The sequence below is a fragment of the Papilio polytes genome, unplaced genomic scaffold (assembly GCF_000836215.1).
Source record: "Papilio polytes unplaced genomic scaffold, Ppol_1.0 DF824158.1, whole genome shotgun sequence".
NCBI lineage: Eukaryota > Metazoa > Arthropoda > Insecta > Lepidoptera > Papilionidae > Papilio > Papilio polytes.
Genome location: NW_013525046.1, coordinates 933,581 through 951,296, shown reverse-complemented (window position 1 = coordinate 951,296; position 17,716 = coordinate 933,581). Strand labels below are relative to the sequence as shown.

The window sequence follows — 17,716 nt, the reverse complement described above, 5'->3', positions numbered from 1 at the left end:
GACTGAACGTGAACGCGCCCCAAGCCATGCCAGCGCGCCCCGGCCCATGCTAGCTGCCTCTCCTAAAACACGCACACGTAACACGTCTGTCCAGAAAACCTTAATGCACTCCAACTGAATACTAGGCAATATCATTCACAGAGATATAGATGAAACACATTAGATTCTATCTAACTACATGCTTTTAAATCTTGCAGTCATAACTTCTGTCCAGTTATATCACAAACACGCTAGAGTTTGACTACAGGTTTTGCATATAAAACCTAACGTGCGTATGCTGCATAAAAGCAGAATAGAGAAGTAACTTTTGGTATCGATACGTTATATCTCAAAGTGAATCTTGCAACTGATTTTATCACTTTTAAATCAGGTTTTATTACGTTTTTACGCAAATAACAACATAACACGTTATTCACCTGTTGCAATAATCGACAAAATTCATATCAATAAAACATTAGGAAATTGACACTATTGTTAAACCGAATGACATCTGTCAGTTTTATTTATTTTTATCACTGCGAAGTTTTTATTATAAAAACTAGCTTTCGCCCGCGACTCTGTTCACGTAGAAATAAAAAAAAGAAACAAAAGTATTCTTTCAGACTACGTTCTACATTATACCAAATTTCATCCGGATCCGTCCAGCCGTTTTTGCTACAAAAATCCATCCATCTAAACATTCGCATTATAGTCAATACAAATAAGTGTAGGTAAGTAAGAGAAACTATTATAAAAATTAACAAGAGCTTGTATTTTAATCTGAGTTCGACTTAGAAGTTACTTTTATTACGGACAAGCTACAGTAAAAAACATGAAAGGAAAGCAATAATTTTTGTCTCCAGAATTCAACTATCGGCCGTTAGTATACATTGGTATCCGCTATTGTTAAGAAAAAAGTCACCAACAAGCTATACGAAGCCTCGTTTTTTTAGTAAACAGAAGTAATTTTTGTAGCGTAGCAACCAAGCATCGATAAAACAATTAAAAACTGCTGAAGCTAGTTACTGAACCAATGTGAGCATTCTTTATAACTAGTTTTTATTATAATTTTAAAATAAAAAATGTATACAAGGTAAATACGACATGTAATTATAAAATATATTTAAGTAACTGGTTGCTATTAAAATTAAAAATGAAAAAAAAATATTTTTTCCTGTCACTGTTATCCGAACAGTTTCACGTGAAAAAATGTTTTAACGTTAAATGTGATTAAATCTTCTTTCATTTGTTCTATTAATTAATTAAGTATGGCGGAACGGCCGAAAAGGGTCAAAGTAGCCTGGAGCGACGACCTTAGTCATGACTCTGAAGAAGAGAGAGGTAATTATAATTTTAGTAGCTTACGCTCGCGAATGCGTCTGCGTGGAATTAAAAAAATTAAGCCTATCTGTTTTTCCAGACTATGCTCTACATCTATGCCAAATTTCATCGAGTTCCGTTCAGCGCTTTAGGCTACAAACTCTAACAAACATCCATCCATCTAAACTTTGGCATTTATAATATTAGTAAGATTATAAGCTTAGCAATGCCGAAAAGAATACAAAAATATTCTTTTCTACATAACAAAAATTGCAATTTAAATATGTAAGTGACACTTTAGAGATAATTGTCGCTAAAACGCCAATATCTTTAGTTAAATAAAATCTTTTCCAGAACGGGAACGCATTGCTCAGTTGGAGCGTGAATTAGCAGAACAACCCGTGAAGCCAGTCTATCCAGAAGGAGATCTGGAAAAACTGATAGGTTTTATCATGAGAATGACTACACTTTACGACCTTAGAGACGAAGATTGGAACCAGGGGACAAAGGATAAGATCGAGGAATGGATTTTAGAACCTCGCTCTCTTATGCTCTGCATCTTCTTTAGAGGCGAAGTATTAAAGGCTTCTCTAGATATACCCCTTGCCCCTGTATACGATTTGATGTATTTTATCCGACCACCGGATTATGTTTTTAAAGTCGAGACATTTCATGATGATGTTATTTTCGGCACTTTCGTTTATTCTGTTGAATCAAACATGATACAGGTCTTGGAGTCGGTTTTTGCTCCTTATTTCTTCGCTGTAACTACTTGGCCGGAGAGTAAGTAAATTTTAGTTTGAGGTTCGACCTTTTAAGTTCTCTTTGGTTACTAAAATAAGACAGATTTAAAGAACAAACCTTGACACTTAATACATTATTTCAGGCGTAAAGAGTGAATTTTGTTCTCACTTACACACTTTTCTCGCAAAATTAACGGACATGTATTACAAAATGTTGGGGCTGACCGTCTTGTACATCCCACGCGAAGGCCAGCAACTCTCTTTCGAGCAGGCGAGCGCTGACCGCGAGCTGGTGAAGAGGCTAGAAGGTGTGGTGGTCTACTGGACGCACCAAATCAAATCTTGCGTAGAAGACCACGCATCCGTGTCTTCCCAAAAGGAACTACTATGCCCTAGTGATGAGTATGACTTTTGGGTTTATAGACGTAAGTTTTCTTTAAACAACAAAGTATTTCATTAAATATTATTAAAGTGTTTGCTTATTGCCATCTTCTTTCAGATGAAAACTTAAACGCTCTGCTATACCAACTGCAAAATCCAGCTGTAAAGCACATTACTAAGATCCTTGTGACAACACATTCCACTTTCATACATCAATTCCAAGCGCTGTGCGAAGAAATAGTGCAGAAGATTAAAGAGGCGACATCGAATATTGAATTTTTGCAAGTCATCAAACAACCCTGCGCCGTACTCGAGTGTGTCGTCGACCCTGATAAAATTTCAAAGCATATCCCACAAATTATAAACCTATTCAGATTCATCTGGATGGAGTCTCCAAATTACAACTCTGAAGCTCGTATTACGAACCTGTTCAAGGCACTTAGCAACCAGATTATAATTCTATGCAAGAACTACATCCAGTTGGACGATCTCTTCGAAGGTCAGACGAAGAAGGCTCTCGGTGAGTTCAGCAAGTGTATAGACTGCTGCAAGAAGTACAGGGAGATTTATGACGTGATGGTGGAAGCACACACAGCAGAGAAGCCTGGCAGCTGGGAGTTAGATTCAGGATCTATTTTCAATTACATTGACTCGTTCATTCAGCGATGTTTTGATATGCTTGATGTTTGTAATTGCATGATTATATTCGGAAGGTAAGAAATTTAATACGAGATGAATGGAAAATCCATTTTAGTATCTTCAATTTAATTTATAGCAAAGGTTAACTTATTTATAGAATCGATGAAATAGAACAGATAAATAAGCCGATTTTTGCGGGCGCTAACGGCGACCAGTTCGAGGCGAAGTGTGACCAGATTGAAAAGATGTTCAGCGTCGCGCTGGGGTTGGTGAGGAAGGTTGCGCACACCATACTTGATGTGCAGGCACCGTCGTGGTACGACGACATACTGCAGTTCAGATCAACGATAAAAGATATCGAGGTAAGTAAAATTTTAATGCTGTTAAATCCAACCATGATAGAACCATATCTTGGTACTCCATAATTAAAAGCCGATATTTCCTGGTTAGCCAATACACTATTACAGCTAAGGCTATAAGTGTTACGTTGTTTTCAGATAATAATTGAAAACCTGGTGGAATCGGTGTTCGAGGGCGTCAACCACGTGGAAGAGGCGGTAGTGGCCCTCTATTCGCTTCACAACTACTCCCGAAGACAGAACTTGAAGCGTATCTTCAAAAGGAAGACTGCTGAAGTAAGCGACTAGCGACTGCTATCTAAATCTTCAATTTCAATTTTATTTTATGACTAGCTTTTCCAGGAATTCTGCGTTAGTTGTCTGTACTTAACTTCTGTTCAGGTGTGGGCAATGTTCAGCGACGCAGTGCAAGAGACCAAGAAGGATATGGTGTCGACCCGCGGCCAATACCCCTCCGATCTGCCGCCGTTCGCAGGAAAAGCTGTGGTACTCAAGACGAGGAAGAATAGATTGATTTATTTAAAAAATGTACGTTAAACCAAAACAAAACTCACATAAAAAGGGGAAATTTAAATACGTAGGTCAACTAAGTGTTAGAGGTTAAAGAGGTGCAACTGATTTGCTGCGATATCACAACGTGTTGTCATTTGATTTTTATAGGTGATGCGTGACGCGTCCGTGTGGATGATGAAGTGCAGCAGCTCAGAAGATGTGATCATGCATGTCAACCGTCTCGTCGGCGCCATCGACGTCAACATACGCGAGATTTGGATAGCTTGGACGGTGAGCCTTTACTATCCCCCAATTCCGTTGCTAAAAACCGTAGAGTTTAGATCCTTTACCTGACGATTGGCCACCATTAAACAGTGGTCTTAATGTTAAAAGTATTTCTAAATTTGTAGTTTAAGATGGTCTACTGTAACGTTTTATTGCAGCACAACCTTGACGAAAGATGTAGCGCTGGTCTGAACAGAACGTTAATGAGGAAGAGCTCTGAGAACGCGGGCCTAATGGAATGCAATATGGACGTGTTAGTATACCGGTGCAAACATTTTTAAATTTCTTTAAATAATTTGTAAATGTTAATGTAAAATTACAGAAATATACTAGAGCTGTGTAAAGAAGCTACGCATTGGGAGAACCTGGGCTTGGATATACCACTGCACGCGTTTCAGGTACAAGCATATTTGCAAATAGAAATCCTTATTATAGAGAAATTTTTGGTACAAAAAGTATAGTAACCAAAAAAAAAATGTCCCTTAAGAAGGACGTCTTATTGTTATGAGATATCTTCTTTCTGTCCCCTGTTGATAAAGGTAGACAACGCATTTGTAGACACAGATGTTTGTGAGCTGCGGACGCTTCGCTAATTGCAGTGGTCGAGAGTAGTGTACCGTATATGAGGAGAAAAGAACACAATTAAAACTTATGTGATGATTTAAGGTGTACATGAAGAGTAAGACGCTGCTGTACGTATACGAGAACGTGCTGGCCGTGGTGAAGGGCTACAACAAGATATTAGACTCACTCTCTGAACCGGAGAGGCTTCTTTTCAAACCACTCATATCTGTAAGTATTGGAATAAACTAATAAACAAACGATTAATTAATAATTAATCAATTAAGTGATAATTAATCAATTAATTATTAATTTATTTTTGACAAAATTTAAAAGATTGACTAATTATTTGCTCTATATTCAGTTACATGTAATTTTATTTTTACATTAATTAATAATTAATTTTTAATCAATTGATTAATTCTATTATAAATTAGTCAATCTTTTATATTTTGTCAAAAATATATTAAACCAATCTAAAAAAGGCGTAAACAAAGTAATAAAAAATATTGATTCATAGAATATATATTTTAACTTCAATAAAAATAAGAAAATCACTTTAATACAACAACAATCAGTCTTTTTATTCAAATAATCACATAATTTCTTCTTAATTATCAAGAAAATATAGATTTTGTTTATTATGAAGATAAGCAGATATCTAAATGTTGGTTCATATGAATTTGTTCAATCATTTTAAGACAGCACGGACAAGGGCATTTGGTCCCAGTTTCATTGTATGTTTGTGTCTCATCGATAACATCATCGTCATCAATAACTATTGTGTCCATAATAAAACTAGAAGCACCTTCTTCTGGTATCGTAGTATTATTATCAAAGAACGAAATACATTCATCTAAATGTTCTGCTACAGATTTTTCAATAATTTTACCGCAACATGGACAATTATGTGATAACACTGAATCGGCATCTTTACTGCAACCCGGTTCTATTTTAACTGTCTTGTTAATGAAAGTATTGTCTACAAAAGATGCTTGGCTTTGATCGTTACTTTTGTCTATAGGTTCAGTTTTTATATTAACTGGTTTTAAATCTTCAGGACTAATTGATGTAGTTTTTTCTGTTTTTATATCACCTTTAGTTATTTTTTCTATAATATCTTTATTTAAACATTCATCTAAATGTAAGTTTATTTCTTCTTCGTTTATTTGAACACTGCATATCGGACAACTAACTAATTTTATCTTAGATGCAATTAGTTTTTTACTTTTATCTGATTCGGTAATTTTAAAATCTTCACCATAAATATCTTTTAATACTGTTGTAGCTACGTTTTTAAAATAATCATCTATTTTCCTTATTTTACTTGGAGGGGATTTTATAATAGAATCTCTTGTTTTTCTGTTCTTTGGGTTATCAGATTTTATATTGGAATTATTTATGTCCTTGGACTCTCTGCTATCTTTAACAGGAAATTGTTTGTTTGTCCATACATTTCTTACAGTCTCTAAAACGTTGGATTGGAGAGTTTTTCCACTATCTTTTTTATCAACTTGAGAAACAAACTTATCTATATTACTATAACCAGTGACTTCAATAGTTTTATTTATACCTTTACTAGGTTTAGCTGGTGTGTTTTTATTTAATATATCTTTATTATTATTTATGTACTTAGTTACATTTTCTTTGGGTTTTGTTTGTTTTGTAGTTGTAGTCTTTGCTGGTTCTTTAATCTTAACAAATGTACCTCCACATGTTTTTTGATGTTTACTCCACCAGTAGTCAGATGGGCCGGGCGCTCTGTTTGCTGACCGACGCACAACGCCGAAATATGGCTTCTGTTTCTGACATGGCCCGTTGCAACGCCACCAATGTGTTTGGTATAATTTCACCTAAAATTATGTTTTTTATTGTTAAACAGTTGATTAGATTTTTACCATGACAACAAACTCGGTAATGTTTGAAAGGTTGATTACTTATCAAAAGCAAAAAGTTTATTAACTAAACAGATTTATAAAAACACAATTTTATTATTATAGTTGCTTTTGCCCGCGGCTCCGTCCGCGTGGAGCAATAAAAAACAAAAGTGAGGAGTCTATGTGTTCTTCCAGACTATCCTCTACATCTACACCAAATTTCATTGAAATCCATTCAGCCGTTTAGGCTACAAACTAACAAACAGCCATCCATCTATCTAAACTTTTGCATTTATGATATTAGTATGATTTGGTTTGCAATAATGTTTCAAAATCTTTAAATGGCCTTTCATTATCATCTGAGGCACTAGTCATAGGGGGCCTGGGCCTGGTCTAAATTAAACAATGGCCTTTATTTGCTAAATTATACTTATTTAAATTAATAAAGATAAAAACCACATACCTCATCATGAAAATCATGATAAATACTTATATTAACACCTGCTAATTTATTAATTCTATACATATGTTCTTTAAAGTTTGGCCCATGTCCATCTCTGTCCCTATCACTGTTGGTTACAAAGAGATATGCGTGGATCATCTCATGTAAGAGGGTTTCGATGAGATCTTTTCTTGGCCGCAGTTTGAGCAAAGGTTCACTGAGTGCTATATCACAGAAACGACTTCGACATTCATACCTGAAATTAATATGAATGTTAACACAATGGTTGTCTATGGCCTAGTCATTCCGTATTAAGGGTTCTGAGCCCCTTATTGGGGAAATAGTGAGCTAGTTATGTTTGATTAATACTAAGATTACTTAAAAATCAAATATATTTTACTTTTTAAACCCAATTTGTATGCTCAGTACAGTATTAACTAACTAGTCAAACTATTCAGTTTAAAATATGTGTGCAGGTAAAGTTTAATTTATTTACATTGTTCAGTTAAAGTTTGACTTTTCAAGTACAATTTGACTTGAACAGTCAAACTGTTAGAACAGCGTTAGTTTTAGCACATATACCCTTTCACGTAAACATAACTTTGGATTCTGAACATGTAATTTCAACAGGGGAATATCTCCTGTAACTTTGTCCAGTAACACTTACGAGCAGACACCAGCACAGGAGTACATTCTCTTGCTCCATCGGACCACAACCCTGTTTGCTAATTTCGACCAAAAAAATAACTTATCAAAATGTAAAAACAAACTGTGCACGTCTGGAGTAGGATCTATCAACTCTAGTTCAGGATCTGCTAAATTCATTACACCATTTCCGGTTTGCAGTTTATACATTTTACGTATGTGTATTATGACGAAAACAAAATTAAATTAATATTAATGATTAATATTTGTATCATTTTGTTCTTATTTGGGTATTTTAAATTCCAACCACCAATCGTGACAGTGACAAGCCAGATGTTTTATATGTCAAATGTCGGTCTTCTAAAGTCAATGGATGACTTTCCATTTTCAAATATCGTGCTGCCAGGTTGTAAGAAATTGCTTCAAATTAGGGAGTTTTAAAAAGTGTAAAGCAATCGTATAAAGTGCATTTTTAATTAATTTTATGCGAGGATGACAAAAGTCCTTGTAAAGTGTACAATTATGTCTGATGAATGTAAACTTATTTTTAGGCGTGTGAGAGAAAAGTACAACCAGGAATTTCCAAGTTGACTTGGACGTCTACCATGTCTGACGAATATATCGCAGACTGTGTGACTCAGATTGGAGAGGTTCGTATTAATAATATTGCGTTTAAAGAACGACTTCTTTAAACTTTTAACAACCTTTGGGTTATTACAGTTACAAGATTTTCTAACAACGTACAAAAACTGCAACGTGAATTTGGTTAAAATTATGGAAAAAATATGTGATACCCCGTTCATAGAATTTGATATTTACAACGTATTTGATATTAAGGATCTTAGAGCACACGTCCGAACAATGGAAGCAGAAGCAGCGGCAAAAATATTAGAAATGTATAAGGAGATTATAATTTACCTTGTTATTGTGTACGAAGGATTTGAAGCACAAATAACACAAGTAAATATTATAGTTTATTTAATTATCAAATTAAAATATTTTGATATATTAATCTACATTAATGCTATTCTTATTACGCTATTAATAGATGGCCGACCAGTGGGTGAAGTATGTAAGAAGATTCGACCGTATTTTAGAAGATGCTCTACGTCTATCTATTAAGGCAACGATGCAAAATATGTATAAATGCGTACATGGAGACGGTAAAATTATTTCCATCAAAACTATTACCAGATACTTTTTGTTGTGAGTGGTTATGAACCACTGTGGTAAAGATTTCTGATGTAAATACTCCTTACAATAGTGGATTTCCTTTATTGGTGAATCTACCGACCTTACGAAACACAAACAGTATTTTTATACGTTATAGGCCGTTGTCTCCAGTTACATATAATTTTTACATTATATTATTGTACATTCAATGCATTTAAATATCGTCAAATTCAAATCAATATTTGTTTCAAGGAACGATGGCGCCATCGCCATTAATCAAAATGAATCTTTATCTATCGGGAAAGAGAATCGTTTTTATTCCGACCACTTACGAACTACGTGAAACTTTTACCACCGTTCTTGAGGAAATAATACACATAATGAGCACCATACCACGACTTTACGAGAAGTTCTCGCTTCCTTCTGGTGGTTTGAAACGATTTTGTGAGGTTATTAAAGTCGACACAGACAGTAACAAATTGCAAGCGCTAATTGATGCAGGTAATGTTTTGTTTCAGTGTCATATGTTTAAAAAAGATAATTTTATGTGAATAAATATTATCAAAATTACAGAGATCGAATTTAATATTAATCTCATAAATGATCATATAAATATGTGGGATCCTTACGCACATATCTGGGAGGTTGACAAGGAAGCATTTTTGGCTAAATATCTTGAAGAGAAACACAAAGCTATAGAGTTTGATAATTTAATAATAACCTACACAGACTTAGCTAACACTGTTCAAGTCCAAGAAACTGTTAATCAGGTAAACAACATTAAATATCAAAATGTATTCATAATCGCTATGTTAATCGTACGACTTTTATAAAATGCTTTGATTCCAAAGCTATATTGGAATATTGTGCCTGTGCTTATTTATGTAATGGATAGAGACAGTTTTTATATAAAGTTTGTTATACCTTTTCAGATACATTTCGTCACATTAAACTCTAGTGAATTGAAAAAATCTATAATTGCTCATTGCTTAACCTGGCAAGTTAAGTTAGGCGAATTGTTGCGAAAGATTACCGAATCGGATATTGATGTTGTATACGCGTATGTCGAAAAAAGCAGTGAAGAAGCCATGACGGTAAGTATCAAAATAATAAGCTAAATAAATACATCTAATTATGAAGGTTACAATTCTAATTCAACGAATTCAATTATTGTAACAGATGCCAACAGATTTAAAAGAACTCGCAACATCTATAGCTACTTATGAGCGCCTTATGTCTGAAATCGTCGCAATGGAACAAACATTCCCACCTATAACTGACCAAATGTCAACATTAGGTAACATTTAAGGAATCCTGTTTTAATATTGAAATGTCTTTTTTCTTGTTATCACAAATACTAATAGGATGTTAAAAACTTCAGCAAAGTTTGAAGTTGAAGTTAGCTCAGATATGGTGACCCGTCACGAAAACATTCCTATTATTTGGAATGACTATATAAATTTACTCGAAGAAGCGAAGAAGCTCTTGGAATCCAATAAAGATAAGTTTAAAACGGAGTTATTAGAGCAAGCGGAGGTAAGATGTTGAAGTTTTATATTTGCCTTCCCTTCCTGTTATCCTCATCCTTTTAACCTGCCCTCATATTTCAAACCAGGAATTTAAAGAAGCCGCCAAAGAATTCTGTGAAGAATTTTACAAAACAGCACCTTGCAGTTCAGATATAAGTGGTAAAGATGCTATGGCACAATTGAAAGCTTTCAGAGATCAGTTGAATGCTCTGAGAGCACAAGAGCAACAAATACGAGATGGACTTGCTGTATTTAATTTAACGTAATAAATTTGCGAATGCTAAACAAGTATTCATTGTATTGAATAGTGGCTCTATTTCTTATATTATCGTATGCAATAGGACACCGGTCAATCTGGATCTGCAGAAAATGGAAAAGGAGCTGGAGAAACTGGAGGAGGTTTGGGGGCTGGTCGTACAATGGGAGGATTCTTGGGAGAAATACAGAACGCAAACTTTCTGGGAAATGGAAACTGACGAAATGGAAGAAAATGTTCTATTCCTCTTCAGGTAAAAGAATTCTTAAAAATGGGACTTACGACGACATTTGAAAAGTTTGAATAAAAATAGAAACAAGTAATTTTACTTTTCAGGAATTTTAATCGTCTTTCACGACAGCTTAAAGACAAGGGATGGGATATTATAGACACCACTCGGGTTAAAGTTGATGCTTTCAGAAGAACATTGCCATTAATTGGTGATTTGAAAAATCCCTGTATGAGAGAAAGACATTGGGATCGAATTAAAACTCTCATGGGCGTGTAAGTTTGAGCAATGAAAGATATTGAAACTTATTTATTTATAATTAGAACCAAAAAAAACATTTACACTTATCAAATAAATATAGGTATTATCACTACTCTACAGCCATTTTTATTTACCCACTGATTTAAAAATTTAATTTTAACAAGAATAAGCGTGGCTTTTTGTTTTCCCTTCCCCCAATTTTTATAACAATCAAGTCTTGTGAGCTAAATAAATCAGTCTGATATTGTTTATCAATAATTGCAACTTTACATACTACTTAACGTTTAATTCGTAAAATTGAATACGCTATAATATAAGAATTATAAAGTGCTGAAGCACGAAGTTGAAACTTCGTAGTCTTGGTGTTTACGTATACTTAAATTACAGTGAATTTGACCAAACTTCGGAAGATTTTAAATTAGAATTGATTATGCGTCTAAATTTCCAAGCGTACGCTGAGGATATTGCTGAAATATCAAACGCTGCTACAATGGAATTAAATATAGAAAATGGTTTGAAAGCGATCAGAGAGGTGTGGAAGAATACTACTTATGAAATGCAACACCACCATGGAGACATGTATAGGATTAAAAATGTCGAAGACGTGACACAGGTTAGTAAAATATTTAAGCTAGAAGTTCGTTGCATATTAACCAGTAGGTAATAGATATGACAATCCGCCCGGTCTAGGTTTGACAAAAAATCAATCGTTTTAGTTTCTAGAAGACCACCAAGTGCAACTTTCATCTATGAAGTCCACAAAATACGTGGAGCCCTTTATAAAAGAAGTCGACTACTGGGAAAAGTCATTAGGATACGTCGCAGAATGCATAGAGGTAAAGACACTGATCTTTCGTTGAGTAACAAAAGTAAAAGAGTTTCTATTTTAGTAATACATTTTTTATCAGATATCTTTACAAGTGCAACGACGCTACCTCTACCTTGAAATCATATTCGGTGGCGAGGATATTAGAAAACAATTGCCAGAAGAAGTAATAACGTTTGATGCATTAACGGCCGATTGGACTGACATTACTATGAAGTTAGTAAATTACTGTTAAGAACTGTTTTTTGTAAAAGTACGTTTGTTTATAAATTCTAACTTTATTTTTATTAATCTGCTTAGTTACAACAAAGACCTATAATCGACTAGTAATATGTACTTAAAAGGTGTGCCAAGATGACGTCAAATGGTAATTGCAATTGGTATGATATACATTTAAAAAATATATTTGTTTGTAGCATGAATGCTGGAGTCAACGCAATCGAAGCGTGCATGTATAAACCGGCACCATTTTTGTATAACAAGCTCAATACAATGGTCGATAACTTAGATGGAATATTAAGATCGTTAGAGAAATATCTTGAAACAAAAAGGCAGATATTTCCACGTTTTTACTTTATTTCTAATGATGATCTTTTAGAAATTCTGGGTAATTCCAAAAAACCACAACTGGTACAGGTACATCTCAAAAAATTGTTTGACAACGTTAACAAGATAAGAATTGATAAGGTAAGTTTAAATATATAGCACTAAATGAATTTCTCAATATAAGAAAACGTTTTTTTTTAAACAAAAGTTCACCTTTAGTAAAAATTATATACAATCATTTTAGGAGCTAAACATTATTTACTAGCAACTCTGAACCGCGAAACCGTTAACGTAAATCATTTACAGAGCAGAATATTTTTTAGCTAGAGAAATGTTAACTTATTTAACTTATGTAATCAATAAAACAACAGTAAAAGTGAATTGAAGTGAAGCTAGCAAAGGAAATTGAAGATTTTTGAACGTGCATCAAAATGTCATTTAAGTTTGACAGCCCTTTTTAAATGTTTACAATTTCGTGTTGTGAACGTGCATAATTTTTAGTCAGTTATTAAACGGTTGTTTTGTGAAAATTACGCTTGATTACATTAATGTTTCCAAAATGTTGAAGAAAGAGGACATAGAAAAATGTCACTTTGTCCCTCTAAGTTCTTTGGTAAGTCAATTTAATATACTATTAAATAGTATATTTATATTTGTAACACATTTGATTGCGAAGAAACATTTTTTCCAGGAACGTGTTTTAGATATGGTAGAAAATTACAATCCAGAACATGACCCCAGATGCAGACGCAATTTACTACAGTTGCAGCTGGAAGGAAGTTCTACAGAGAACAATCAAAGACAGAGGAAATGGAGACACAAGTTACATGCGGCTATGAGCCGTGCAATATACTCCCACGATTGGGATAAACTTTTGTACCTATTAAAGAAGTCCCCTATTTGGGAACATGAGAGTAGGAGACTGGACCAACTGCCTATTTATGCAAGAGTAAGTTATTAAAAACCCCAAACTAAGTAGATTTGGCAAGATTGATTACCTAACTAATATAATTGCTAAAGTTTAGATAGATGGATGTTTGTTAGGTCTCTTTTAAACCGCTGTATAGATCTCGATTAAATTTGGCATAGATATAGAGCATAGTCCTAAGGACCCTTCTCTAAGTATAAGGAAAGGTTGGGAAGGTGGATTTGACGGAGACATTGATATGGATGTCAATGTTTTTTTTTTTCACTAAAAATATACTACATTTGGTATAAGTACATTGTTATTGTTACTCATTAATCAAAAACACATTTCACAAGCTTACCTAAAATAATCTTTTTATTAAGAACTAGCTGTTGCTTGTGACTGTCCTTGTGAAATTAAAAAAATATATAAAACATAGCTTATGCTACATGCATACTCTATACATAACTTATAACTTATAATTTTAATGGTGAAAGAATTTTAGAAATTGGCCTAGTACTTTTAGGGCTATCTCAATATATATAAAAACATTTTTTCTTTATAATATTACTAATCTAAATAATATTAAAGAAAATATATTTATCAAAAATCCTTGTCTGCTATTGTTTAAAATGTTAATGGTAAATGTTTTATTTTCAGGCAATGACAATATTGTTAATGAACCATCCATATGCCAAAGCTCAATCTTTGCTCAGTGAATATTTCCACATGGTGCTGTCATGTCGCTCCGATGAAAACAAGAAAGCACTTTTTAAAGTTTTATTATCTTTAACAGAAAAGCTTCATGGGAGAAGTTAGCTATTTATTACTGCAATTTTTGTATGTTTAAACAATACTCATATAACTATTTATTGTGCAGCTCTTATGTGAGTCATACTTTTTTTGGTGACTGCATCACACTTCTTCAGGGCGAGGGTTAATGGTGTTGTGTCGCGGTCACGTCGCGCCTCGCACTGCAGTGCCGTAGAATAATTAGTTATAAAATGTCTCATGAAAGTTTAAATAATTTAATATTTATATACCTTAAACTATAAATAATGTATGTTATGTTAACAGTAAGATTAAATTAATTGTAAGAAAAATAATAATATTTTTTTTGAGAAGCGTCTTTTATTTCATTTTGTATTTATTATTTATTTATCATTGTTAATTTTGAAATCTCACATTGTTATGATTACAGTAAAAACTTAGAATATATTCTTCAATTGGTTTCTAATATGAAGAAAAAGCAAAAACAAGCAAGCATTTTGTATGGGGAAGGCCTATGTCCAACAGTGGGCAGAGAAAGGTTGACGATGCAAGCATTTTTGTAAGGTTTAAATGTATGTATTTTAGAATGCAGTCGGCCTCCCTATAGCCAAAGCTATGATATCAGAGGATGGAGAGGTTATTGAATGGAAGCACAGTGTGTTGCTGGATGGACCTGCTGAGTTATGGCTGTTAGGCTTGGAACATATGATGAGGGTAGTTTTAAGAGAGGTGAGGTGGAAACATTTCAATCTATACTATTATAATAAAGCGTAAACACACACTTCTTTGTTGCCCAAGATGTCAGCAATTACAGCATATTTTTGAATCATTCTTTTTATATTAAAAAACCCAGCACTTACGTCACACTTTAGACTATATATTTTCACGTCATTAAACATAGGGGGTTAATGTTTTGGATAAAAACCCTAATGTGGGAAAGAGACCATAAGTTGCTGCCAACATCAAGGAAGCAAGATTGCAAAGTTTTGTGATGTTATGTCATGTCATTTTGACATTTGCAATTGATTTTTTAACACGTGTAAACAATAAAATAACATTATCATAAGTTTATGCGGATGAAGTCGCAGGGGAACAGGTAGTCTATAATATTATCAAGCTTTTCTTGGAGTCCTAAGTTTAAGGAAAGAAGGAAAATTTGACTTTGCAGTAGTTTTTTTTACTCCAGAAGAAACTGAAATAGTTAGATATTAGATTGTCCACTTGGTTCTTATTGTTTTCAATGAATTTAGAGATTAACCTTTTGACCACCGTTTCTTAATAGTCTTACTAACTCCCACGCTTCCTATAGCAATTGATTCAAACTCGCTTGGCGCTGAGAAAGTGTCGATACCAGAGAGAGCAATGGATCAACGACTGGCCAGGACAACTTGGCATCACCTGCAGCAAGGTTGGCATTACCAAACTATCACCAAAATTGAATTAACACATTGACTGCCGACAGTCACAAAGAAAATAGCGTCTTTGTGTTGTGTAATATGTATGTATATATATATATGTATGTATGTGATTTATGTAAATATAAATCATACTAATATTATAAATGCGAAAGTTTAGATGGATGGATGGATGTATGTTAGAGTTTGTAGCCTAAAAGGCTGAACGGATTTCGATGAAATTTGGTATAGATGTAGAGGATAGTCTGGAAGAACACATAGGCTAATCACTTTTTTTTTAATTCCACGCGGACGGAGTCGCGGGCGAAAGATGGTACTTGTACATCAGAGTATTTTCGATACTAAATTATTGGGTACTCTATTAAATTACTACAATATTACGAATTAGGTATAACAGAAAGTTTTGTGTGTGGTTAATTAAAATTAACTCTTTAAAACTGACGCATTTTATTAAGATCCAATGGACTTCAGACTGCACGAGGACTCTTTGCCGCTGTGAGATCATGAAAGAGAAGAAACCAATGAAGAAGTTGAGGAAGAAACAGAATCAAATCCTCACGACGTTGCAGAACATGTCTAGGAAAGAGATCTCCAAGATACTGCGTTGTAAAGTCAACGCCTTGTGTGTTATTGAGATACATTCGAGGGATTGCGTCGATAAATTGTATAAAATGGGTATAGCCTTACTTTTTAGCTTATCTGTTACTTGTAGCCTCATCATCACCAGCTATACGTCCCACTAAGGTGCTTAGAGCCTACCCACTACCCTAAGTAAGGATTGACTAGGTTGTAGACAACACGCTGGCCTTCTGCAGGTTGACTTCACACATGTCTTTGAATTTCTTCGCCGATATGTGCATGCTTCACGATGTTTTTTGAAGTCACATTTATTTTGTATGTAAATATAGTGTTTGAGGTTATATATCTCCAGGTTGCATGACGGTGACGGCATTCGAATGGTTCTCCCAGCTGAAGTTCTATTGGGACCGCGAGCGCGAGGATTGCTACATCCGACAGACTAACACCAGCTTCATCTACACTTACGAGTATATAGGGAACTCGGGACGACTTGTTATTACACCGCTCACTGACAGGTGATCTTACTAATATAAATGCGAGAGTTTAGATGGATGTTTGTTAGAGTTTGTTACTTAAACTGCTTAACGGATCTCGATGATATTTGGCATAAATGTAGAGGATAGTCTGAAAGAACACATAGGCTATTTTGTTTTTTGTAATACCACGCGGACGGATTCGCAGGCGAAAGCTAGTAGATCCGTCCGCGTGGTATTACAAATAATTATATTACTAGTAATTCTAGGAGCCTGGTGGTAATGAATCGACAAATTTGTACTGGGATTTTTCATAAATAAATGCTTTGGTCAAAAGACTAATGTTTGGTTTGAAAAATTGCGTTGATCCATCTTATTCTCCTCATTTTCCTTTACTCTTTCTAGTACGAAGTTAATATCAAGTTACGAGAATTTTGTTAATATAGGTGGCCATTGAGGGACTCAAACTTACCTCCGTGACTGTCTCTAGATGCTGGATCACTACGGTTTAGTTGTACACGAGAGTTACAAATATGATGCTATGTTCGTGTGTGTCTGTTAGGTGCTACATAACGCTGACAACAGCATTGCATCTATACCGCGGCGGCAGTCCTCAAGGCCCGGCCGGTACTGGCAAGACGGAGACAACCAAAGACTTAGGCCGTGCGATGGCAAGATGGGTTGTCGTCACCAACTGCTCTGATGGCCTCGACTACAAGTCTATGGCGAAGTGCTTCGCTGGTTAGCAGATTTAAAGCGGGCGCACACCTTTGACTAAACTGTTGTGCGATTGTCGATTTCGCAGTCAATACAACTGTTTAGTTGCAACTAAAAACCGAGTGTGCGCACCTCCATATAAGTTCATAGGAATCAGAGTATAGTTTAGTCAAACGTGTGCACTTTTAGTGTTGTGAAATGTTTTAGAACAATTGAGTTTTTGTTATTTTTCTGTTAGTAAATTTCGTTTTTTATGGATGGATTTAATTATTCTATTATATCAGGCATAGCGCAGAGTGGCTGCTGGGGCT

The 17,716-nt window shown here is 34.6% G+C and overlaps 3 protein-coding genes across 3 annotated transcripts in view; 2 read left to right on the top strand and 1 right to left on the bottom strand.

The window, feature by feature from the left end:
- The first annotated feature begins 1,158 nt into the window (after nucleotides 1-1,158).
- The window catches only part of LOC106111482 (dynein heavy chain 2, axonemal), a 39,362-nt gene continuing 22,804 nt past the window's right edge, over nucleotides 1,159-17,716 (top strand). Inside the window, exons 1-32 of the mRNA XM_013293601.1 lie at nucleotides 1,159-1,320; nucleotides 1,654-2,082; nucleotides 2,186-2,467; nucleotides 2,542-3,136; nucleotides 3,220-3,424; nucleotides 3,560-3,697; nucleotides 3,803-3,949; nucleotides 4,082-4,204; nucleotides 4,357-4,451; nucleotides 4,521-4,596; nucleotides 4,865-4,990; nucleotides 8,275-8,373; nucleotides 8,444-8,683; nucleotides 8,772-8,886; nucleotides 9,149-9,397; nucleotides 9,470-9,666; nucleotides 9,829-9,990; nucleotides 10,076-10,193; nucleotides 10,278-10,432; nucleotides 10,512-10,687; nucleotides 10,767-10,934; nucleotides 11,018-11,185; nucleotides 11,559-11,784; nucleotides 11,888-12,007; nucleotides 12,080-12,213; nucleotides 12,414-12,684; nucleotides 14,807-14,950; nucleotides 15,531-15,629; nucleotides 16,092-16,311; nucleotides 16,568-16,730; nucleotides 17,251-17,429; nucleotides 17,690-17,709. Of these exons, the coding sequence (XP_013149055.1) occupies nucleotides 1,248-1,320; nucleotides 1,654-2,082; nucleotides 2,186-2,467; nucleotides 2,542-3,136; nucleotides 3,220-3,424; nucleotides 3,560-3,697; nucleotides 3,803-3,949; nucleotides 4,082-4,204; nucleotides 4,357-4,451; nucleotides 4,521-4,596; nucleotides 4,865-4,990; nucleotides 8,275-8,373; nucleotides 8,444-8,683; nucleotides 8,772-8,886; nucleotides 9,149-9,397; nucleotides 9,470-9,666; nucleotides 9,829-9,990; nucleotides 10,076-10,193; nucleotides 10,278-10,432; nucleotides 10,512-10,687; nucleotides 10,767-10,934; nucleotides 11,018-11,185; nucleotides 11,559-11,784; nucleotides 11,888-12,007; nucleotides 12,080-12,213; nucleotides 12,414-12,684; nucleotides 14,807-14,950; nucleotides 15,531-15,629; nucleotides 16,092-16,311; nucleotides 16,568-16,730; nucleotides 17,251-17,429; nucleotides 17,690-17,709 (5,712 nt within the window). The 5' untranslated portion in view covers nucleotides 1,159-1,247. The remainder of the gene's footprint in view (nucleotides 1,321-1,653; nucleotides 2,083-2,185; nucleotides 2,468-2,541; nucleotides 3,137-3,219; nucleotides 3,425-3,559; nucleotides 3,698-3,802; nucleotides 3,950-4,081; nucleotides 4,205-4,356; nucleotides 4,452-4,520; nucleotides 4,597-4,864; nucleotides 4,991-8,274; nucleotides 8,374-8,443; nucleotides 8,684-8,771; nucleotides 8,887-9,148; nucleotides 9,398-9,469; nucleotides 9,667-9,828; nucleotides 9,991-10,075; nucleotides 10,194-10,277; nucleotides 10,433-10,511; nucleotides 10,688-10,766; nucleotides 10,935-11,017; nucleotides 11,186-11,558; nucleotides 11,785-11,887; nucleotides 12,008-12,079; nucleotides 12,214-12,413; nucleotides 12,685-14,806; nucleotides 14,951-15,530; nucleotides 15,630-16,091; nucleotides 16,312-16,567; nucleotides 16,731-17,250; nucleotides 17,430-17,689; nucleotides 17,710-17,716) is intronic.
- Nucleotides 5,296-8,056, bottom strand: LOC106111605 (sprT-like domain-containing protein Spartan). Its single transcript, XM_013293739.1, has 3 exons — nucleotides 7,746-8,056; nucleotides 7,100-7,334; nucleotides 5,296-6,612 (listed from the first exon to the last, which is right to left on the bottom strand). The coding sequence occupies exons 1-3, from the start codon at nucleotides 7,931-7,933 to the stop codon at nucleotides 5,401-5,403; spliced, it is 1,635 nt and encodes a 544-aa protein (XP_013149193.1). The 5' UTR covers nucleotides 7,934-8,056; the 3' UTR covers nucleotides 5,296-5,400.
- LOC106111606 lies at nucleotides 12,998-14,480 on the top strand. The gene is made up of 3 exons (XM_013293740.1): nucleotides 12,998-13,156; nucleotides 13,235-13,492; nucleotides 14,111-14,480. Exons 1-3 carry the CDS (start codon nucleotides 13,103-13,105, stop codon nucleotides 14,267-14,269), a joined length of 471 nt encoding a protein of 156 aa, XP_013149194.1. The 5' UTR covers nucleotides 12,998-13,102; the 3' UTR covers nucleotides 14,270-14,480.